General features: G+C 53.2%; 1 protein-coding gene across 2 annotated transcripts; it reads right to left on the bottom strand.

The window, feature by feature from the left end:
* Positions 1-5,245: 5,245 nt before the first annotated feature.
* Positions 5,246-10,204, bottom strand: LOC146765691 (uncharacterized). Of its 2 annotated transcripts, XM_085557902.1 has the most exons (4): positions 7,418-10,204; positions 6,675-6,809; positions 6,257-6,400; positions 5,246-5,794 (listed from the first exon to the last, which is right to left on the bottom strand). In XM_085557902.1, exons 1-4 carry the CDS (start codon positions 7,667-7,669, stop codon positions 5,510-5,512), a joined length of 816 nt encoding a protein of 271 aa, XP_085414028.1. In that variant the 5' UTR covers positions 7,670-10,204; the 3' UTR covers positions 5,246-5,509. The 2 variants fall into 2 exon arrangements, with proteins under 2 accessions (XP_085414028.1, XP_085414030.1); XM_085557904.1 differs by lacking the exon at positions 6,675-6,809 and having other exon boundaries at positions 5,510-5,794; positions 7,418-7,669.
* Between the last annotated feature and the right edge of the window lie 13,871 nt (positions 10,205-24,075).

Here is a 24,075-nt window from a genome sequence, read left to right as displayed (position 1 = left end):
GTGTGTGTGCAGGGACACAGGGCCAGGGAGGGAGGCAGCGAAGTGAAGGTGCCTTTGTGAAAGCCATGGGCTGCCCAAGAGAAAGAACAAACAAAAGGGTGAGCCCACAGCAGGGATAGGGAGAGGCAAGGAAACAAGCAGAGGTCTCCAAAGCACTGCCTGGGCTGAGGTGCCAAGTTCCAGAGGAGCCTGAGGCTCTGCAGAGATAGAAAAACTCAATTTACCTGCTCGACATTTCTTCTGGGCTCGGTGGATAATTCAGGACTCTCTCTCTTCTCCTCTGCTGATGCAGCCAGCTGCTTAGGTTCCAGGCTGGTCCCTGAGCCATGGAACAGCTGTTCCACTTGTGCTCCAGCAGCCTGCTGGGTATGCAGAGAGGAGATGATGCCCATATTTCAAACACCACAGAAGCTGTCCCTCAGAAATCTCCATCTTGGGAAGCATCCTCCAAGCACAAACAGGGCAGCTGCTCTTCAGCCCTCTCAGCATAAAACTCAGCTGGGTTTAGTCCATCACTCTGCTCACCTGCTCCATTATTTGCACCCAGAATCCAAACCCCCATGTGTTGCCTCCCCTTGGGTGGGCACAGGAGAAGCAGCTCCCCATGCCAGTTTTTGGCCTGGAGCTGATTTGAACAGCAAGCTCCTGCACAGGCAGCCCAGGGTCAGGGAGCAAACTCTCCCTCTCCCAAACTTCAGAGTGTTCCAGTCAGGAGAAGAGCACAATGTGGGTAACAAAGCCCAAGGTTGAAGGGGCCGTCCAGCAATGCTGAGGCCTTGAAACTCCTCCAACTCTTCTTTCCTGATACCAGGAGCTTGTGTTCCAGAGGAAGCTGAGGCTCTGCAGAGGCAGGAAAAGCCCAATTTTACCTGCTCACCACTTCTTCTGGGCTCAGTGGGTAATTCAGGCCTCTCTCTCTTCTCCTTTTCCAGTGATGCAGTTGGTTGCTTGGGTTCCAGGCTGGTCCCTGAGCCACCTAACAGCTGTTCCACTTGTGCTTCCACATCCTGCTGGGTATGCAGAGAGGAGATGATGCCCATATTTCAAACACCACAGAAGCTGTCCCTCAGAAATTTCCATCTTGGGAAGCATCCTCCAAGCACAAACAGGGCAGCTGCTTTTCAGCCCTCTCAGCACAAAACTCAGCTGGGTTTAGTCCATCACTCTGCTCACCTGCTTCATTTCTTCCCACACCAAATCCAAACCCCCATGTGTTGCATGGGCACGGGAGAAGCAGCTCCCCATGCCCAGTTTTTGGCCTGGAGCTGATTTGAACTGCTCCAGAGCTGGATCAGTCATTCTGGGCGAGCCAGGAAACAATCTGGCAGTCAGTGGCCTCTGGCTGGAGCCAGGCAGACAGACAAGGCTGCCTGCTGCAGCCCAGGCTGCTTTACCCAAGCAGGCCTGGACTGACGGGGATAGAGACCCACCTCTTCATGGGAAGAAGCACTGGAATAGTTCAGGGACACTGGAGTTGTCTGAAGACCAATGCCAGTGCCTGCCTGGATACCAGACTCTCCCTTCAGGAAGGCCAAGCCTTTCTGCAGACACCCTTTGGCAATTTTACACTTGCTCAGTGCAGCACTCAGAGCATTCCCTCTTCCTTCCTTCAAAGCAGCTGTCCCATGCTCCAACTTTTCCTGCTTGATTTCCCTTTCAGTGTCCAATTGTTGAGTTCTTTCCCGGTGATTTGGCCTATCAGGTGCATGCATTTCACTCTTCCTTTCCACATCAATCATGTGCTGCTGGTTCAGTTCTCGTTCATGCTGCCAAAACAGGGAGAAAAAGGGTCACTCACTCCCTCTCTAGGTTTGCTTTTCAGAGCAGATCTGGACTCCTGCTGCAGGGGCAGGCACAGGCTGCCCCTCTCTCTCTGCCCCTCGGCATGCTGCAGACCTTTGCTGGTTCCCCCCTTGATGCTGCTCTTGCCCAGCTCGCTCAGCCTGTCCCAGCTTCCTTTCTGCCCTTCCCCGACCTCTTGCAGCTCAGTTCCAGTGCTCCTTTGGGCAGGAGCTGCCAGAACTGCAGCCAGGATTTCAAGTCCATGCTAAGCAGGATTTAGGCAGTGCCACAAGGACGTGCTCTCCATCAGGGAGGAAGGCAAGAGCAAACACCCCCAGCATTTCCTTCCCTGGGGCTGGGCTGACAGGAGTGGTGTTCCACCTCTCCCATATAGAGTTTCCATGGCTCCATCCCTGAGAGCCCCACTGCCCTCTCTTGGAGCAGCAATGGCCAGATCAGTCTGTCATTCTCTGCTGCCACTCAGGATGAGTTCTCCCTTGCAGGCTCATGTCCTGGTGTGGATCAGCACTTGGCTTTCCTCTCTTCTCTCCCCACTGGCTGCTCTCAGATGGCCAAGGCCAAACACCTTTCTATTAACAGCAAACTTGGTCAGCTCACCCCTCCTTCCCCTGCAGATATTTAGGAATCTGGACGTGGGTTTGGACACAAGGAATTCCCCACACCATGCAATGTCCATAGAGAGATTGTGCATATTGAGAACTAAAGCTTCTAGGAAACAGAAGCCCAGCATGGAGGAAAATCAGCAGCCTCAGCATTAATTGGCTTTGGCATGAGTACAACATCTCCTCCTTATTCAAAAGAATTCAATTGGAAAAGTTCAACTGGAAAAATCTCCTCCTTAGAACTATCACCAAAAGGTCCAAACAAAGATGGGAATCAGCCCTCTGAGGCATCTGCCAATCTCACCAGCACATCCTTCCTTTCCTTCTCCAGGTTCTCCAATTTCCTCTTCAGAGATGCCACCTCCTGACGAAGAGTCACGGACTCTTCCTGTCTTTCAGTGGCCTCTTTCTCCAGGGCAGCTTCTCGAGAAATCTGCTGGACTGCTGCGTTCCACCAATCTGCAGCAGGGAAGGGGAAGGAGAAGGAGAAGGGGACAAGCAAAGCAAAGTCACACTGATGTGCATCCTGCAGAGACAACAGCACTGTCTTCTCTGCCTGCCGGTGTTTGCCAGGCCCTAAGCACACAAGGGCTCCAAAGCTGACAGAAATGAAGGAAACTTCCAGGCAGAGAGAAAAGCAGGAATGAAAGGGGCAAGGTTCAGAGGGCTAGGAAAGTGTGTTTTCTCTTGGCCTTGTGCAGAGTGAGCAATCCAGGAGGGACAAAGGAGAGGGGATGCCTGTGCAGCCCTGCTCAGAGAGCCCAATGGCCCTGGAGGCTCTGGCAGGGCCTGGAGTTTGGGGGAATCGAGCTGAGGCACCCAGCTACAGCTCCTTCGCTGCTGAGACAGCATGGGGCAGTGAGTGGCAGAGGAGAAGCTGTACCTTGCTCCCTTTCCTCCAATTCCTCCTGCAGCTTCAGGTTGCGGGCTCTGAGTTTGTCTCTCTCAGACTGTGTCTTCCTCAGCTCCAGCTCCATGACCTTACACTCTATGGCCGAGGCAAGAGCTTTGTCATCCAAGCTCTGGAGCCTCACACGCAGCTCAGACACCTCAGCCTCCAGCACGTCCATTGAGTCCCTCAAAGCACATTCTCCTGCTCGAGACTCCTCCAGTTCCTTCAGCAGCTGCTGCTCTTCAGTTGCCTGGGAAGCCTCCATCTGCAGCAGTGCATCCTGCAGGGCCTGGATCTGGAAGATGGATGCACAGAGCCTCAGGGACAGGGCTGCTCCTGAGGCCGCAGAGGGGGCCGCAGGGAGAGGAACGAAGGAGAAATTATTTCAGGCAAAAGCCATGCCAAAACCAGAATGAATGGAAGCAAGGATTCCAATGGAGACAAATGTAGAGAAAAGAGGGAAAGGGAGGCAGTGGGCATCCTTGAGGCTGCAGCTCTGAACAGCAGCTGGCTGAGATGGCTGTGCTGGAAGTGCCCTGCCCAGCCTGCCACAGCCACCTCTGTGTCCCCACATTGCTCAGTGCCAGCACAGGCACCAACTCTGTCTGGGACAACACTGCTTACGGAGGGACAGAGGAGCTCCAGAGGAGGCTGCTGCTGCTTCCCCTCCCAGATTTCCTGCTGGGAGCCAGGAGAGAACGGTGCAAAACTTCGGCAGCAGACAGCAGATCCAGCCTGGGCCTCAGGGTGCAGCAGCAGCCCCGGGCAGAACACGGCAGCTGTGGATGCTGCCGGGAGGGGAAAGAGCTTGGGGCTGCCAAGCCAAAGGTGGTGTTGTGTGTCCCTGGAGAAGAGGATGCCACTGCACAGCTTACCTGGGTGTTGAGCTCCTGCAGTTGTCCAGCGAGGTTTGAAGAGAGCTGTCCAGCCTCCCGAAGAGCAGATTGACACAGAGACACATGATAGTTCAGTGCCAGGTTCTTCTCTTCCAGTGTTTTGAGGCATTGGTTCTTCTCCAGAGACACAAGCAGCCTAGAATGGAAGCAAGGAACTCATTATTATATGATATCACATTCTATAAGCTCTTAGGACTTGCAGAACCTCAGGGAAAAACCACTCTGTCTGGTGAGGTTTGTCTAAACAACTTGGCTGCTTGTTCCCCCTGCAGTCACAGCCCAGCATGTGCCTACTCTACTTTTGCTCCTGAAAGAACAGGGAGTTCCTGCCTACACACCCTACCTTCTCTTTGAGATGGGAATGTGAATACAAACCTCATGAAGTCTCGCAATGAAGACTTTAGAGGAGAGGAACAATTTTCTTCTGACTATCGAGGCTCCAAGGCAGGGAGGTTTGGTCAACATGGAAGAGACATTTCCTTTCCCCATCTTCTATGTCCAGGCAGGAGGAGCAGCACCCTACAGCCAGGGGATCTCTGGCGAGTTTCCTAAAGTTTACCAGCACTCATCCTACTTTCAGCCTGAGAAACAGAGGCCCAAGTGGCAGCCAAGGCTTGGAGCAAAAGCTGATGGCAGATGCAGAAGGCTCCAAGCAAGCAGGAGTGCCCTGCCTTTCCTTTGTCTTTGTGTTGGAAGAAGAATCCTGTGGCAATGAAGACTGGCAGGACTCGATCAGCTGGAGGAGCCCCCATCCCTTGGTCCTGTTTCTGCATTCTTTGCACAGTCAGTAATGCCTGTGACTGTGCAGGGTGGCAGGGAGCCTGCTTGACCCCCTCCAGGCCCCGGGGCACATTTTAGGAGGAACCATGCCACAGAGCCATTCTTGTTTCTGGGCTGCCTCCGAGAGCAATCTGGCCTAGATCAGCAAGCAGGGCCTTAAGATGGTTCTGGCCAGAAAAAGCATCAGAAGCCAGGCTGATCCACATCCCAAAGGCTTCAAGGTACAGGAGCCAAAGTGGGGCTGATGGATGAATCCAGTTCCTTATAATGCAGCTTGGGCAGTGCCAACACACCCACCTAACAACACAATACCCCCTAGAGGGAAAGGGCTACCCCAAAAGACTTTGACTGCAGAAAAACTCTAGCTGAAGGCTTAAAAGAAAAGAAAATGAAAGACAACATCCAGACCATGAGAAGTGACTGCACCCAGAGTTCAGAATCTGCCACTTAGGAAATGCTGCCAGAGCCCCTGGCAGGTGCAAAGATGGCAAAGAGGGAATCCATTCACCACAATGCAGAGTCCCACAGGCTTTCATTTACCTGGCTTTTTCACTCTCTAGGACATTCACAGAAGCCTGCAGTTCTGAATTTTCCTGAGCCATTTCTTCCCATCGATTCCATTCCCTCTCCATGTTCTGCAGATGCACTTGCAGCTCCTTGTTCTGATGTTTTGCCTCCTCCAGCATCTTCTGGGTGTGCTCAAGCTCCAACTGCTTCTGCCTGGACTCTTCCTGGGCCTCCCTCACATCTTGCTGGGCTCTCTGGACAGTCATTTCCTGGGACTCTTGGGTGGCTGCCAGCTGAGATGTCAACTCTCCCACCTCCAGTCAAACAGAACAAAGCAGTCAGAGGCTACAGCCACAGCTTGTCACTGTCAGCCACAGCACAGGCTGTGAGGAAAGGCAGAGGACAACTCTCCATTTCTCCCTGTCCTGAGAGCACCAGATTCACACTGGATATGGACAACTTTTTGCAGTTTCCAAGTGGCCCACCACCAAGGGCACCTGAAAAAGCACCTCCCACACCAAGGCTAGCAAGGAGAGGCCAGCAGGAATCCATGCTGATGCTTGCTGGCCAACAGCGCGGAGGACTAGCCCAGCTGTCCAGAGCAGCAGCTGAGATTCAGCAGAGCACTGGGTGTCCTTCAGAGCAGCTGCCATGGAGCCCCCAGAGCCTGAGACAGCCCCAGGGATCACCCCATCAGCTGCTGCTCTGCCATGGAAAAGCAAGAATGCCACAGACCCCTCTCTGCATGGCTGCAGTGCCACTGCTGTTTCACTCACCTGCTTTTGCAGAGCCTCCATGTGCTCAAGGAGGAGATTCATTTCTTTTTTGAGGCCTTGTAGCTCTTCCTCGTGCCTCCTCTGTGCTGCCTGGACTTCACTGCGAGCTGCCTGCAGCTCAGCTTGCAGATTTGTCACAATGGTCTGGCAAGAAAATGCAGAGCAACTTCCCGGGACCTGCCCTCTGGCTCAGCTTGTTCAACTTGCTGCCTCAAAATCCCATTGCTTCAGCTGCTTCTTTTTGCTTCTCTACCCAGCTCTGCTTCCACTGCAACCTTCCTTCCTGAGGCTGAGCTCTGGAGCTTACCAGGCTCTGTGCTCCCAGGGCCTGAAGCAGCCCTTGCCTCCTCAGTGCCAGGAGCTGCCTTTGGTGCCCTTCTCACTGCCCTGCCCTCTGTTGCTGCCTACTCACACTGACCTGCCCCTTCTCTTGCTGCTCTTTCAGCTCCTGCCTGAGCTGCTGGACCTGCTGGTGGGCTCGGCTGAGCTCTCCCTGAGTTTGGAGCAGTGCCTCTGATAAAGCAATCTTCTCCTTCTGCTCTTCCAGCAGCACCTGCACAGAAGGAAAGAGCAGAGGGCTTCACACTTCTCCTGCAACATCCATGTGGCAGAGGCAAAGACTGATGGGCTCACGTGCTCTCACAGCACTGGGCTGCTGCTCCCCTGGGCCACTGCCTGCCCCAGGGCAGACACAGCTTCCCAGGAAGTGACTTAAAACACAGCCACAAGGACATCTCTGGGTTACTGTTCAGAAATACTCCAGGCAAGTCTTTGAATAGATTTTTCTCTTGTCAGTGTTCTTGCTGCGCCCTCCCCTTTGCCACATAAGAAAAGACCTACAAACTCACTTTCGCTATGAACACCTGCCAGTAAACACCAAAAGGGGAGAGGAAAGAGAACAGTGAAGGTACCCTGAGGTACATCTTAGAACAACAGAGCACAAGAGCAGCAGAAGTATCTCAGCTGACAGCTGATGTTTCTGCCTGGCTTCCTATGAGAAGGCTCATTCCTGGTCCCAAAGACAGCCCCGTTCAGCTTTCACCTCCCCTAATTCAATGTAGAAGACACAGAGGGCATGCTGCCCACAGCCCCATGTCCTGCCATCTCCCACAACTCCAGCTTTGCAAAAAATCACACCAGTTCTCCTCTCACAATCATTACCTCTCGCTTGGCATCTTCAAATCTAGTTCGTTCCTCTTCTTGTTGGGCCAGCAGGGTGGCAACTTTCTGCCTCATCTCAAACAGTACCTTCTTGTGCTCCTGCTCTCTCTCTGCCTTCTCTTTTCCCCATTGCTCCAGCATATCCTGGGTCTTTGCATGGTGCCTTTCACACTCCTTTGCCTGAGGAGGGGAGGAAAAATTTGCAAGATGAAGTCCCAGGCAAGCTCCTTGCTGAAACAGGTGAAGCTTCATCCCTCCCACAACCCCTAACGGGAAAAGACAACAGCACTCCAGAAACTGTGTCCTGTCGTGGAATTCAAAAGGAGGCTCAGCAGGTGCAAGAATCACAGACTCGTGGAATCTCTTCTGTTGGCAAAGACCTTCCCAAGCGTTGAGTCCAAGCACTCAGAAAAGGACGTGTCACCTTCCCCTCTCTGACGCCCCAGTCACAAGGACTGAAGGACCAGGGATAAGGGGCCTGTTCCATTTGCTTCCAGCCCAAAGCTAATCCCTCTGTCCACTGTGGAAGCACAGCAAGAAAGGAACCGAGTTCCCATGCCAGCAGCCAGCAGCTGTTGGCATCTGCTCCACGCTGGCATCTGCTCCGTGGCAGGTGGGACTCGAGGACAATCCTGCCCTGGGCTGCCACGCTTTGGGTGGGCACTGCCCAACCTGCTCTGGAACTCCTCTTACACCCTCACTGAAGCTGTGGCTGCATTTACTGTCCCAGCACCATCCTGGCAGCCTTCAGGCACCGCCAAGTCTGAGCTGCTGGCTCTGCTGCCCGGCCCAGCAGCGGGAGGCCTCTGGCAGAGGATTGCTGCCCTTTCACACCCTCAGGCTCTGCTTGTGCTAAACTAACCCACAGGGCTGGCTTGGACAATTCAGAAGTGTACTGTCCCCTACCAGGTCTTGCAGGAGCTTCTTTATTTCCAGATGCTGAGCAGTTCCCTGAAGCCTGAGGCTTTCGTGAGGCTGCTGCTCTGCCTGCAGGAGCTGTTGAGCTGTGTCTTCCCTTTCCTGTCTCCTGAGAGCTCTCTCTGCTTCCAGATCATGTTGCAGGCACTTCACTTCTCCTGCAAACATGACCAACAGCAAGAGTCAGAGTCTCTACTGATTTTACTGACCTCAGGCCCTTTGAGTGCCACCAGCCCCACCACTCCTCAGAAGCCCTGTGGACAGAGGCAGCTTTACAGGGTGCTTAGCTGCTCTAGGCAGGGGCAGCACAACAAACAAAGCACACAAGGTTCTCACCTTCTATCACCTCCTTGGCCTGTGTGACTGAGAGCACTTGAGCCTCCAGATGGTTCCTGGTCACCTCCAGCTGAGATATCTGCTGCTGAGCAGCAAGCAGCCGGGATTCCAGGCTCTCCTTTGCTGACCTACAAGTTTCACACACAGAGACATGAGTTGCTTGCTCCACACTCCCACAGCCGGTTATTCCAGGACAATGTGGCTCAAGATCCCCACACCTGAGTATGGGAAATGGGTCACGGGGACACTCGCCCAGACAAGGCACATTTGTGCCATTTCTACAGTAGAGCAGGGCCCTCGGAGGGACTGCCCAGGCCTTCCCTATGGCCTGGCATAGCACAGACAGCCCAGCCCAACTTGGCCTCAACAGCCAAACCTTCACTTGCTGATCCTGACCTAGGACACGGGGGAGCTGTGTCCAAACAGGCTGGAGCGACGAGCAAAAGCCCAGCCCCTGCTCACAGCCCTTCTCTCACCAGCACTTCCAAGATGCTCTGTAGAGGGACACAACAGACTCTTGTCCTGGCTGACTGCTGATTTTTTAATGCTCTTGATAATGGACACAAAGGTACATCATCTTCCAGACACCCTGTATTTAGACTTCAGAACGACTTTGCATGACACAGTAAAATCTCATGGTCATGGCAGCACTTGTAAAAAATCAGAACACCCTTTTGTCTGAAAAACGAGCACCTGAATGCAGGGACTGCAGTTTAAACTCTTGCAAGGTCATGGAGCAGACTTGCCACCTTTATTTTAGTGTTGCTGGCCAAGCAGGCAGTGGCCCATGGGACATGTCCTTCTTTACACAGTGAGAGGGACCATCCAAAGGGACCTTGGCAGGTTTGGCACCAGGGTGCCCATCAACAATCAGCCAGGCTGTTGAGAATTCCAAAGAGCTTTCCCTGCTGCTCTCTAACCAGCTCTAGGGCCTGTCCCACACTTCTGAAGAGTGTGCTTGGAAGCAGAAAGCCCCCAAGGTTTTCAGCAGGAGCCTCTGGCTTCCCCCTGAATGGCGGCGTGCTACTCCCAACGTGCCAAGGAAAGAGCCTGGAATGCTGAAGACGAAGCTTCAGCCCTGAGGAGCAGGATCATGTCAAGCTACTTGGTAAGGAAGGAGGGCTGTTCAATGCCCAGAACAAGGAACCAAACCCCAGAGAAACTTGAGGTTTCACTCAGCATCTGCATGGTTTAACTACTACTCAGTTCAAGGCTGGGTGGATTGCTCTGGGCTTCCCACAGGAGTGTGCTCAGTGGCACAAACGGGAGCTCACGAGAGCTTTGGTGGCTTTAGGTGTCAGAAGAATAACCTTCACATTGTGGCATATTCTTGTTCTTGAGATGCTTCCATATTCTGTGCATGGACTGTAAAAGCATCTGAAAAGGCTCTGCTGCTGCCTGCCCTTACCTGGTCTCTGCCAGCTGCCTGCAAAGGTCTTGTCGGAGCCATTCCGTGGCTGCCAGTTGGCCCTCAAGGTCAGCCTTCTGGCCCAGCAGCTCCTTCTCACGGCACACCTGGGCCAGTGCGTGCCCTTGGCCAGAGGATTCCTCAGAGGAGTCCTGGTTCAGCTGCTCCAGAGACCAGCTCGACGAATCTTGCTCCTGGGAAGCCTGGAAGTGGGACAAGGTACAGCTCGAGCCCTTCCTCGGGAGCCCTGTGCAGAGCCAGCCAGTGGCAGCTCACAGGCAGCCAGAGGACAAGGAGCACCTGTGCTCTGGGCTCAAAGTTTCACAGCACCTGTCCTAGGCAGCTCTGATAGCCTGGGCTGCCAAAAGCCTCTGGCACTGTTCCCTTGGAAATGCTGTGTCAGGCCCTGCTGCCCTGCCTGGGACCAGACAGCTCCTTCCCAACAAAAATCCCTCCTCCAAACTCCCTGTTGTCACCCAAAAACACTGCATCTTCTACAACTGCCCATACCATTTACTCTAAGCACCAGGAGTGTAGGTCCTTTTCAGCCCTTGGTCCAAACCTCTGCTCAGTTTTGCCCATTGCTCTGCTCATCTGCTCCATTTCTTCCCACACCAAATCCTAACCCCCATGTGTTGCATGGGCATAGGAGAAGCAGCTCCCCATGCCCAGCTTTTTGCCTGGAGCTGATTTGAGCAGCAAGCTCCAGAGCTGGATCAGTCATTCTGGGCGAGCCAGGAAACAATCTGGCAGTCAGTGGCCTCTGGCTGGAGCCAGGCAGACAGACAAGGCTGCCTGCTGCAGCCCGGGCTGCTTTACCCAAGCAGGCCTGGACTGACGGGGATAGAGACCCACCTCTTCATAGGGAGAAACACTGGAATAGCTCAGGGACGCTGGAGTAGACTGAAGATCAATGCCAGTGCCTGCCTGGACACCAGACTCTCCCTTCAAGATGTCCAAGTGTTTCTTCAGAGACCCTTTTGTAATTTCACTCTTATTCAGTGCAGCACTCAGGACTTGAGTGTACTCCCTCCCTTTCTTCAAAGCAGCAGGCCCGTGCTCTAACTCTTGCTGCCTGTCTTCCCTCTCAATTTCCAATTCTTGAGTATTTTCCTTATGATTTGTCATCTCAGGTGCATGCATTTCATTCTTCCTTTCCACATCACCCATGTGCTGCTGGCTCAGTTCCCGTTCATGCTGCCAAAACAAGGAGAAAAAGGGTCACTCACTCCCTCTCTAGGTTTGCTTTTCAGACCAGATCTGGACTCCTGCTGCAGGGGCAGGCACAGGCTGCCCTTCTCTCTCTGCCCCTCGGCATGCTGCAGACCTTTGCTGGTTGCCCCCTTGATGCTGCTCTTGCCCAGCTCGCTCAGCCTGTCCCAGCTTCCTTTCTGCTCTTCCCTGACCTCTTGCAGCTCCACTCCAGGGATCCTTTGGGCAGGAGCTGCCAGAACTGCAGCCAGGATTTCAAGTCCATACTAAGCAGGATTTAGGCAGTGCCACGAGGATGTGCTCTCCATCAGGGAGGAAGGCAAGAGCAAACACCCCCAGCATTTCCTTCCCTAGGGCTGGTCTGACAGGAGTGGTGTTCCACCTCTCCCATATAGAGTTTCCATGGCTCCATCCCCGAGAGCCCCACTGCCCTCTCTTGGAGCAGCAATGGCCAGATCAGTCTGTCATTCTCTGCTGCCACTCAGGACGAGTTCTCCCCTTGCAGGGACACGTCCTGGTGTGGATCAGCACTTGGCTTTCCTCTCTTCTCTCCCCACTGGCTGCTCTCAGATGGCCAAGGCCAAACACCTTTCTATTAACAGCAAACTTGGTCAGCTCACCCCTCCTTCCCCTGCAGATATTTAGGAATCTGGATGTGGGTTTGGACACAAGGAATTGCCCAAACCATGCAATATCCATAGAGAGATTGTGCATATTGAGAACTAAAGCTTCTAGGAAACAGAAGCCCAGCATGGAGGAAAATCAGCAGCCTCAGCGTTAATTGGCTTTGGCATGACTACAACATCTCCTCCTTATTCAAAAGAATTCAATTGGAAAAATTCAACTGGAAAAATCTGCTCCTCTAGAACGATTAACACAAGGTCCAAAAAAAGCTAGGAATCGGCCCTCTGTGGCATCTGCCAATCTCACCAGCACATCCTTCCTTTCCTTCTCCAGGTTCTCCAATTTCCTCTTCAGAGATGCCACCTCCTGACGAAGAGTCACGGACTCTTCCTGTCTTTCAGTGGCCTCTTTCTCCAGGGCAGCTTCTCGAGAAATCTGCTGGACTGCTGCGTTCCACCAATCTGCAGCAGGGAAGGGGAAGGAGAAGGAGAAGGGGACAAGCAAAGCAAAGTCACACTGATGTGCATCCTGCAGAGACAACAGCACTGTCTTCTCTGCCTGCCGGTGTTTGCCAGGCCCTAAGCACACAAGGGCTCCAAAGCTGACAGAAATGAAGGAAACTTCCAGGCAGAGAGAAAAGCAGGAAAGAAAGGGGCAAGGTTCAGAGGGCTAGGAATGTGTGTTTGCTCTTGGCCTTGTGCAGAGTGAGCAATCCAGGAGGGACAAAGGAGAGGGGATGCCTGTGCAGCCCTGCTCAGAGAGGCCAATGGCCCTGGAGGCTCTGGCAGGGCCTGGAGTTTGGGGGAATCGAGCTGAGGCACCCAGCTACAGCTCCTTAACAGAGACACGGCCCATGAAAGGCTCCAGCCCAGGAGCAGCCCTAGCACAGCCAGATGGCTCTGCAAGCCACAGCATCTTTCTCAAGAAAAAGCTTTCACTGGCACTTGGATTGATAAATTTCCTGCTGTTTGTTTTTCCCCTCTGCTATCTCTGAGCACTTTTCTTCTGCGAGGCATCAGCGAGATCCCTGCAGGTGGGACAGGATGGGGCAGTGGCTGGGGGAGGAGAAGCTGTACCTTGCTCAAGTTCCTCCAGCTGTTTCAGCAGCTCCTGATTGTGGGCTCTGAGATTGTCCCTCTGAGCCTGTGTCTTCCTCAGCCCCAGCTCCATGGCCTTACACTGTGTGGCCATGGCCTCTGCTCTTTCCTCAGAGCTCTGGAGCCTCACACGTAGCTCGGACACCTCAGATTCCAGCAGCTGCTTCTCTTCAGTTGCCTGCTGAGTTGTCTTCTCTATCTCTGCCAGCAGCATGGCCTGCATCTGGAAGATGGATGCACAGAGCCTCAGGGACAGGGCTGCTCCTGAGGCCGCAGAGGGGGCCGCAGGGAGAGGAATGAAAGAGAAATTATTTCAGGCAAAAGCCATGCCAAAACCAGAAGGCACAAAAGCAAGGATTCCAATGGAGACAAATGTAGAGAAAAGAGGGAACAGGAGGCAGTGGGCATCCTTGAGGCTGCAGCTCTGAACAGCAGCTGGCTGAGATGGCTGTGCTGGAAGTGCCCGGCCCAGCCTGCCACAGCCACCTCTGTGTCCCCACATTGCTCAGTGCCAGCACAGGCACCAACTCTGTCTGGGACAACACTGCTTACGGAGGGACAGAGGAGCTCCAGAGGAGGCTGCTGCTGCTTCCCCTCCCAGATTTCCTGCTGGGAGCCAGGAGAGAACGGTGCAAAACTTCGGCAGCAGACAGCAGATCCAGCCTGGGCCTCAGGGTGCAGCAGCAGCCCCGGGCAGAACACGGCAGCTGTGGATGCTGCCGGGAGGGGAAAGAGCTTGGGGCAGAACACGGCAGCTGTGGATGCTGCCAGGAGGGGAAAGAGGTTGGGGCTGCCAAGCCAAAGGTGCTGTTGTGTGTCCCTGGAGAAGAGGATGCCACTGCACAGCTTACCTGGGTGCTGAGCTCCTGCATTTGCCTCCTATGCTCAGAACAGAGCTGCCCGGCCTGCTTAAGAGCAGAAAATAACTGAGACACACGATTTTTCAGTGCCAGGTTCTGTTCTTCCAGGGTTCTGAAGCACTGGTTCTTCTCCTCCAGGGATACAAGCAGCCTAGAAGGGAAGCAAGCAACTCTTTACTATATGATATCACATTATATAAGCTCTTAGGACTTTCAGCACCTCAGAGAAAAACTCCTCTGCCTGGTGAGGTTTGTCTAAACAACTTGGCTGCTTGTTCCCCCTGCAGTCACAGCCCAGCATGTGCCTACTCTGCTTTTGCTCCTGAAAGAACAGGGAGTTCCTGCCTACACACCCTACCTTCTCTTTGAGATGGGAATGTGAATACAAACCTCATGAAGTCTCGCAATGAAGACTTTAGAGGAGAGGAACAATTTTCTTCTGACTATCGAGGCTCCAAGGCAGGGAGGTTTGGTCAACATGGAAAAGACATTTCCTTCCCCCATCTTCTATGTCCAGGCAGGAGGAGCAGCACCCTACAGCCAGGGGATCTCTGGCGAGTTCCCTAAGGTTTACCAGCACTCATCCTACTTTCAGCCTGAGAAACAGAGGCCCAAGTGGCAGCCAAGGCTTGGAGCAAAAGCTGATGGCAGATGCAGAAGGCTCCAAGCAAGCAGGAGTGCCCTGCCTTTCCTTTGTCTTTGTGTTGGAAGAAGAATCCTGTGGCAATGAAGACTGGCAGGACTCGATCAGCTGGAGGAGCCCCCATCCCTTGGTCCTGTTTCTGCATTCTTTGCACAGTCAGTAATGCCTGTGACTGTGCAGGGTGGCAGGGAGCCTGCTTGACCCCCTCCAGGCCCCGGGGCACATTTTATGAGGAACGATGCCACAGAGCCATTCTTGTTTCTGGGCTGCCTCCGAGAGCAATCTGGCCTAGATCAGCAAGCAGGGCCTTAAGATGCTTCTGGCCAGAAAAAGCATCAGAAGCCAGGCTGACCCACATCCCAAAGGCTTCAAGGTACAGGAGCCAAAGTGGGGCTGATGGATGGATCCAGTTCCTTATAATGCAGCTTGGGCAGTGCCAACACACCCACCTAACAACACAATACCCCCTAGAGGGAAAGGGCTACCCCAAAAGACTTTGACTGCAGAAAAACTCTAGCTGAAGGCTTAAAAGAAAAGAAAATGAAAGACAACATCCAGACCATGAGAAGTGACTGCACCCAGAGTTCAGAATCTGCCACTTAGGAAATGCTGCCAGAGCCCCTGGCAGGTGCAAAGATGGCAAAGAGGGAATCCATTCACCACAATGCGGAGTCCCACAGGCTTTCATTTACCTGGCTTTTTCACTCTCTAGGATATTCACAGAAGCCTGCAGTTCTGAATTTTCCTGAGCCATTTCTTCCCATCGATTCCATTCCCTCTCCATGTTCTGCAGATGCACTTGCAGCTCCTTGTTCTGATGTTTTGCCTCCTCCAGCATCTTCTGGGTGTGCTCAAGCTCCAACTGCTTCTGCCTGGACTCTTCCTGGGCCTCCCTCACATCTTGCTGGGCTCTCTGGACAGTCATTTCCTGGGACTCTTGGGTGGCTGCCAGCTGAGATGTCAACTCTCCCACCTCCAGTCAAACAGAACAAAGCAGTCAGAGGCTACAGCCACAGCTTGTCACTGTCAGCCACAGCACAGGCTGTGAGGAAAGGCAGAGGACAACTCTCCATTTCTCCCTGTCCTGAGAGCACCAGATTCACACTGGATATGGACAACTTTTTGCAGTTTCCAAGTGGCCCACCACCAAGGGCACCTGAAAAAGCACCTCCCACACCAAGGCTAGCAAGGAGAGGCCAGCAGGAATCCATGCTGATGCTTGCTGGCCAACCGCCCGGAGGACTAGCCCAGCTGTCCAGAGCAGCAGCTGAGATTCAGCAGAGCTCTGGGTGTCCTTCAGAGCAGCTGCCATGGAGCCCCCAGAGCCTGAGACAGCCCCAGGGATCACCCCATCAGATGCTGCTCTGCCATGGAAAAGCAAGAATGCCACAGACCCCTCTCTGCATGGCTGCAGTGTCACTGCTGTTTCACTCACCTGCTTTTGCAGTGCTTCTGTCTGCTCAAGGAAGAGATAAATTTCCTCCTTTAGGCCTTGTAGCTGTTCTTCCGGCCTCCTCTGAACTGTCTGGACTTCAGTGCGAGCTGTCTGCAGCTCAGCTTGCAGCTCTGCCTCAGAATGGTTCCTGGTCACCTCCAGCTGAGATATCTGCTGCTGAGCAGCAAGCAGCCAGGATTCCGGGCTCTCCTTTGCTGACCTACAAGTTGCACACACAGAGACATGAGTTGCTTGCTCCACACTCCCACAGCCGGTTATTCCAGGACAATGTGGCTCAAGATCCCCACACCTGAGTATGGGAAATGGGTCACGGGGAAACTCGCCCAGACAAGGCACATTTGTGCCATTTCTACAGCAGAGCAGGGCCCTCGGAGGGACTGCCCAGGCCTTCCCTATGGCCTGGCATAGCACAGACAGCCCAGCCCAACTTGGCCTCAACAGCCAAACCTTCACTTGCTGATCCTGACCTAGGACATGGGGGAGCTGTGTCCAAACAGGCTGGAGCGACGAGCAAAAGCCCAGCCCCTGCTCACAGCCCTTCACTCACCAGCACTTCCAAAATGCTCTGCAGGGGGACACAACAGACTCTTGTCCTGGCTGACTGCTGACTTTTTAATGCTTTTGATAATGGACACAAAGGTACATCATCTTCCAGACACCCTGTATTTAGGAGACTTCAGAACGACTTTGCATGACACAGTAAAATCTCATGGTCATGGCAGCACTTGTAAAAATTCAGAACACCCTTTTGTCTGAAAACCAAGCACCTGAATGCAGAGACTGCAGTTTAAACTCTTGCAAGGTCATGGAGCAGACTTGCCACCTTTATTTTAGTGTTGCTGGCCAAGCAGGCAGTGGCCCATGGGACATGTCCTTCTTTACACAGTGAGAGGGACCATCCAAAGGGACCTTGGCAGGTTTGGCACCGGGGTGCCCATCAACAATCAGCCAGGCTGTTGAGAATTCCAAAGAGCTTTCCCTGCTGCTCTCTAACCAGCTCTAGGGCCTGTCCCACACTTCTGAAGAGTGTGCTTGGAAGCAGAAAGCCCCCAAGGTTTTCAGCAGGAGCCTCTGGCTTCCCCCTGAATGGCAGCGTGCTACTCCCAACGTGCCAAGGAAAGAGCCTGGAATGCTGAAGACGAAGCTTCAGCCCTGAGGAGCAGGATCATGTCAAGCTACTTGGTAAGGAAGGAGGGCTGTTCAATGCCCAGAACAAGGAACCAAACCCCAGAGAAACTTGAGGTTTCACTCAGCATCTGCATGGTTTAACTACTACTCAGTTCAAGGCTGGGTGGATTGCTCTGGGCTTCCCACAGGAGTGTGCTCAGTGGCACAAACGGGAGCTCACGAGAGCTTTGGTGGCTTTAGGTGTCAGAAGAATAACCTTCACATTGTGACATATTCTTATTCTTGAGACGCTTCCATATTCTGTGCATGGACTGTAAAAGCATCTGAAGAGGCTCTGCTGCTGCCTGCCCTTACCTGGTCTCTGCCAGCTGCCTGCAAAGGTCTTGTCGGAGCCACTCCGTGGCTGCCAGTTGGCCCTCAAGGTCAGCCTTCTGGCCCAGCAGCTCCTTCTCACGGCACACCTGGGCCAGTGCGTGCCCTTGGCCAGAGGATTCCTCAGAAGAGTCCTGGCTCAGCTGCTCCAGAGACCAGCTCGACGAATCTTGCTCCTGGGAAGCCTGGAAGTGGGACAAGGTACAGCTCGAGCCCTTCCTCGGGAGCCCTGTGCAGAGCCAGCCAGTGGCAGCTCACAGGCAGCCAGAGGACAAGGAGCACCTGTGCTCTGGGCTCAAAGTTTCACAGCACCTGTCCTAGGCAGCTCTGATAGCCTGGGCTGACAAAAGCCTCTGGCACTGTTCCCTTGGAAATGCTGTGTCAGGCCCTGCTGCCCTGCCTGGGACCAGACAGCTCCTTCCCAACAAACATCCCTCCTCCAAACTCCCCGTTGTCACCCAAAAACACTGCATCTTCCACAACTGCCACTTGGCAAAAAGAATTTCTCAATGGGCCTATTTCTTTGATGGACATTTTAACAAAGTTTTGGGAAAGCAAATTTGCTTGCTGACTCAAGGGAAAATATACAGGATTTCCCCCTTCAAGTACAAAACTCACATCAAAGCCTCACCTCCTCACCTATTCAAAGCAACTCTCTGCAAGAGAAGATGCCTCGCAGGGACTTGGCTCTTGTGCTGAGCAGACATTTAGTGACTGATGGACATTACAGTCTGGCTGATGTTGCCAAAGCAAAACCTCTTCTGTGCATTTGCCAGACCTACCACATTCCCCAGAACTGAGACTGACTGAGACACTCAGAAACAAAGCCTTCTCTTGCAGCTATCCTGTAACACCCAGTCCAAACCTCCCCTGGCACACCTTGGGGCAGTTTCCTCTGGTCCTGGCCCTTGTTCCCTGGGAGCAGAGCCTGACCCTCACCTGGCTGCAGCTTCCTGTCACAGAGAGCTCTAGAGAGCAAGAAGGTGCCCCCTGAGCCTCATTTTCTCCAGGCTCAGCCCCCCCTGCTCCCTCAGCCACTCCTGGTCACACCTGTGCTCCAGACCCTTCCCCTTCTCCGTTCCCCATTTTAGAGGCTCTGTGGCTGCCCAAAGCAACACATTTTGCAGAAGCTTTGCTGATGAACATGCATATCCCTGGCTAATCAATGCATTTGCCATCTTGAGCCAGGTGTGCACAGCAGCATTCCTGTCTTCTACTGCCAGAAACAGCATCTGGGCTGATCTGGCTGCCACAACTCCCACTCCCACAGGTGCTGCCTAGCAATAAGGTGTTCAGAGCCATGCTAACATCATCGCTCTCTTGCTCCAGAAGATCCCTCTGAAGCTGCCATTCCTCCAATGTCTCCCTCTTGACGTCCAGCTTGCTCTGCAACAGTGGGTCTTCTCCCTCGAGTGCAGCCTAGCCCCTCACTGTACAAGAAGGGGCAAGATGAGTTTTCAAGGGAAAACCAGTTTCATTTCCAAAACCAACCTCCATTCTGTCCTGCTGCTCTGCCTGTTCTTCCTGGGCTGATGCTTCCTTCCTCGGCTTGGTGTTCTCCAGATGCAGACACAAGGCTCCTGGCTCCGGTGTTCCAGTGCACTGCAGCACCATTTCCCTGGACAACTCCAAGTTTGCACAGTCACTGCAGAGACAAGGCTCAGTCAGAAGAATCGAGAGGCCTGAAGAGTCAGCAATGCCATTTTCAGCACTCCAGGATGGAGCCGGGGGCAGTGGGCTAAGGAAGACCTTGCTCTTTCCCTCCCAAGAAACTCCTCCAGAGGCAATGGGAAAGGCAGGATTTTGCCTTCCCTCAGCGAGAAGCAGTGCCTGGGCAGGGGTGCACAAAGAACAGTACTCGAGGAAGCAGCACGGCAAGAAGAAGGAGTCTTCTATTCCAACATGGCTCTGCAGCTCCCAGACAGCCTTGGGAGTCACAGTAGAGCATGAAAATCCACACAGGACGATGCTCGAGAGCCACACTGAGGCCTAGACATGGTAGGCAGGTGACTTCTTCACCCATGTTATAGATGAAATTTAATGTCTAATCTTTTGCCTGTTTTATCTCCTCACAGTTTGGAAGCCCCTGGTTAATCTCCCCCCTATGTATTTACCCCTATACCCAGAGTGTATCCCCCAGTTAACTCCCTGAGTCTCTGTACCCCTCTCCTGTTATGAATGCTTTGTTAAAATCCCCCTTATGAAAGACATTCTACTTATTGGGTTTACTGTTTGTAGTAGTTTGGAGCATTTTCTGTCCCCTTGTCCCACTGCGTCGGGTAGTTCCAAAGCTGCTCCCAGGAAACCACTCCCAGGGGAGGCTTCCTGCTTCCCAGAGGGCCAAGCGAGCACTGACTATTAATTACTAGATTCCTACGTAAGAAGAAATGGACTCTGACAACGAGCCAAGAACAGGGATGACCGAATGATCTACACGTACCTGCAAGGAAACCTTCAGAGGACTGGAGAGGACTCTTAGAAACTCCGAAGGTGATCGCTGTAAGCTTGAAGGAGCAAGAGTACGAAGAGCCCCCTAGACCAGCGAGCTACAAATGAGTCTCGGGACGTATCCCGTGAGGGCGCAGACTCCGATCCTGCCGTAACCGACAGGATCGTCTACCCCTCCTCTGGGACGTGGACTCAACTGGGAGCAGTGGCGGCGTCGCGAACCCCGAGCCCCCACCCCCATAGGCTTTCCTGATAATAAAGGCCTGTCAAGAAAGGAGCACAAGGTCTCCTGGCCCTTTTATTTACATCAATTGGGGGCTCGTCCGGGATCGGCCACGCCTACAAGGACCGAAGAGGACTGGCCACCCTCCTCGAGACTTCATGGGACAGCTGGCCACATCCGGACGACGAGGACAGCCTACGGGGAGAGTCGACGACCGAAGAGCGCTGGACTGGTAAGACCCCCCGGCGGCGGGATACGGGACACAAGCGAGTGTGTGAGTGCATGAGACGGGGGCCGGCAGCTCGGACCCCCAAAGCGATTGGGACCCCTAGTACCGCGGTTCCGGACTCCCGTGAGGGGGCCGGCCGGGAACGGGGGGAAGCGAAAGAGGCCCGATTCAGGGTCCAGAGAGGCAAGTGAGACGTCTCCCTCCAGGGTTAGCTGGGTGGCTTCCCTGAGTAAGCTGTGAGGTGGAGGGAGGGAGGGCCCCGGGCCCCCGCTAAGACCGAGCCTCACGGGAGGTACGGGGAGGGAGTAGGGGCCAGGGTGGGCCCCTGAGACCTCCGCTAGGACCCGGCCTCTAGGTCAGGACCCAGGAGCGGCCAAAAGGGGGTAGCGCTGACCCCGCTGGGATCGGGCTCTGGGTTTCTGGGAAGGGGGGTTGCAGACTGGGGGAGGGATTAGCCCGTTGGACCCCACTCCAAAAACTTCCCGACCCTAGGGGTAGCCGCTGGGACCCAGCCTGAGGAAAAAAGGTGTGGGAAGGGACCCCTAGGTTTTATTAAGTTCAGGCAGTTTCTTTGGGAGGGGGCCTTAAGAGAGGTGTGGGGAGGGAGTAGGAGCCAGGGTAGGCCCCGGGATCTCCGCTAGGACCCGGCCTCTAGGCCAGGACCCAGAAGGAAGGGAAACTGCGGGTTTTTAGTTTCTGTGGCCAGTCGGTAGGCCTCAGGAGGTAGAAGTCTTTTGTTGGAAATCAGTTGTAAGAGGAATAAGTTTGGTTTCATTTGTGTTGCCCGTCAGTTGCTTTACGTTCGGGTAGGGGCACATTAGATTTTTTTCTGTTAGAGATGGGTCAGTGTAGTAGCAAGAGGTATTCCCGCGGAAAGAGGGCAAAGAAAGTCAAGAGCATTCCCCTGAATAGCCCCCTCGGGAGAATGTTAGATGAGTGGGAAAGGAATGAGCTAACCCGGGACTTAGATAAGATCAGGATGATCTATTTTTGTATGGAAGTGTGGCCGAAACTAGATATCGAATGGCCGTGGTTTGGGTCGGCAGATGCCTGGATGTGTACTCAGTTAAGGGAGAGTTTAAGTAGCCAGCCCGAACCGGATAGGGACCAACTTGTGTATGCAGACTGCTGGGGACGGGAAAGATCTAGTATGAAGCCAGCTAAGATGTGTAAGTTGAAAGAGCATAAGGAGGGAGTAGAAGGGAAAAGGGAGGAAAGAGGTAAAACCTGGGATCCTCTGGACCATCTGCCTCCTCCTCTTGCTCCAGAGCCCCCATTGCCACCCCGAAATCCCCCGGACCCTACCCCCATACCCCTGTCTCATTCTCAGAACCTTCCACAGTCCCAACCCACCCAGTCGTTGCCTGCCACGCCATCTCAGGCAACCCCCTCCGCTCCCCAAACGCCCCTTGCTTTAACCTTGGTCCCGATATTCTCTCCTCCTTCCCAGGTTCCCCATTCCTTACCTCCACCACCTACCGTCCCCTTAACTTCCGTCCCTCTAGCTCCTAAGGATCAGTCCCAAGTTTCCCCCTGCCCAGTCCCAGCTTCTCCTCCAGTCACTGACTCTTTTTCTACCCCTGTCCTTCCCCCATATACCCCGAGTCCTTCAGCTCATCCTGAGCACTCCTTAGCGGAATTGACTACACCGATATCTCAGTCCCCCTCATCGAGGGTGGTTCCTAAACCCCCTCTCCACTGGGGAGAATCCCAGCCTCTAGTGAATGACAGGACTGGACCCGAGGCACCATCATTTTCTCAGACCCCCAATGAAATTTCAAGAGGGAGTTTAGATGAAGGCCCGTATTGTAATACTCGATCTCGGGCCTTGCGGACCGACAGACTGTTCCCTCTAAGGGAGGTACCGATGCGGGGAGTCCTCGGGGGAATAGGATATGTGAATGCTCTCCTGACTTCTTCGGAAGTGAGAAGTTTTAAGAAGGAACTAAGTAACTTGGTAGAAGACCCAGTTGGAGTATCACAGCAGATTGATCAGTTTCTGGGCCCCAATATTTACACCTGGGGAGAGCTCACCTCCATTTTAAGAATATTGTTTAGCCCGGAGGAGGTGAAATTAGTTCGGGCAGCAGCAATAAAGATATGGGATCGAGAAAATCAGACCGGAGTCACTGCAGATTGCAAGTTACCAGCCAATGATCCGGGCTGGGACCCCAACAGAGAGCAGGACAGACGAAACATGGAGGAATACCGGACATTGATGATCAGGGGAATTAGAGAAGCTGTACCTAAAGGAACTAACTCGAAGTTGGCATTCGATTGCTGCCAAGAAAAGGATGAGACTCCCGCGGCTTGGTTAGGTAGATTAAAAAGGAGCTTCCAACAATATTCCAACATAGATCCTGAAAGTCGGGAGGGCCAGGTGCTGCTAAAGGTTCAGTTTGTGTCCAAGGCATGGCCGGATATTAGAAGGAAACTAGAAAAGTTGGAGGATTGGCAGGAGAAAGGGATTAATGAGTTGTTGAAGGAAGCTCTAAAGGTGTATTTGTGTAGGGAGGAAGAAAAAGCGAGAAACAAGGCACGTATGATGGTGGCTGTAGCGAGGGAGAGTGTAGGGATAGAAAAGGGGATAGCAGAAGGAATGGGAAGCTCAAATCCACCCGGGGGACAAAAAGTTTCTGCAGCACATGGGCGCATAAAACCTAGGCGGCCCGAGGATTTGAAATGCTATTACTGCGGAGAGAGTGGGCATTTCAAGAGAGAGTGTGAAAAGGCCGCCCGTGATGAGGCCATTATGAAGGAGCAGGAAGCCCTTGAAAAAGTACTAAGAGGAGAAGATTAGGGGTGTCAGGGGCTCTATGTTTTAGGGGACCCTATGTACCATCTTATTGAGCCCTTGATAACATTAGAAGTGGGTCCCCATTTTCAGGAGTTTGAATTTTTAGTTGACACTGGTGCAGATCGATCTAGTATAAATGAAGTTCCAGGCGGAGTGAAGATCGGTAATAAGACCTGTGAGCTTGTGGGAGCAGGAAATAGACCCTTCTTGGCACAGATTTTAGAAGAAGTACCGATAAAAGGAAACTCTCGGATAAGCAAAGTGGACCTAGTTTATCTCCCGGATTTAGATACTAACCTGTTGGGAAGGGACCTTCAAGTCCAGCTGGGAATAGGGATTATTCCCCAGGGAGGAAAAATGATAGTAAGAATGTTTAAGCTAACTGAGGTAGATTTGGAAGAAATAAAGCAAGAAGTATGGGCTGAGACGGGAAAATATGGAAAGTTAGATATTCCCCCCTTGAGGGTGCAAATGACCGAGGGACCTCCCGTACAGGTTAGACAGTATCCACTATCACTGGAAAGTAGAAGGGGTCTGGAGCCCATTGTTCAGTCCTTGTTGAGTGAAGGGATCCTAGAGCCGTGTATGTCACCACACAATACCCCAATTTTGGCAGTCCGAAAGGCCGAAGGAAAATATCGTCTAGTACAGGATCTCAGAGAAATTAACAAAAGGACCATCGCGAAACACCCCACAGTACCGGATCCGTATACTCTTCTGAGCAAGATCCCCTACTGTCATGCCTGGTTCACGGTTATGGATCTGAAGGATGCTTTCTGGGCCTGCCCATTAGCTCCAGAATGTCGAGATTGGTTTGCCTTCCAATGGGAAAACATTGAAGGGAATAGGAGAATGAAGTTGAGATGGACTCGGTTGCCGCAGGGCTTCTGCGAGTCCCCTAACCTTT

Source organism: Lonchura striata, chromosome 20 (genome assembly GCF_050655825.1).
Source record: "Lonchura striata isolate lonStrDom1 chromosome 20, ASM5065582v1, whole genome shotgun sequence".
In the NCBI taxonomy this organism is placed as follows: Eukaryota; Metazoa; Chordata; class Aves; order Passeriformes; family Estrildidae; genus Lonchura; species Lonchura striata.
Note: the sequence above shows the minus strand (reverse complement) of the source record. Positions and strands in the feature narration are given on the sequence as shown.

Coding starts and splice junctions, on each gene's coding strand:
- LOC146765691 (XM_085557902.1), bottom strand. CDS start 7,669: ATGAAGCTTCACCTGTTTCAGCAAGGAGCTTGCCTGGGACTTCATCTT. Junction 6,810..7,417: donor TTGAAGATGCCAAGCGAGAG/GTAATGATTGTG, acceptor CCTTCTGTGCAG/GTGCTGCTGGAAGAGCAGAA. Junction 5,795..6,256: donor TGGAGGCTCTGCAAAAGCAG/GTGAGTGAAACA, acceptor GTTTGACTGGAG/GTGGGAGAGTTGACATCTCA.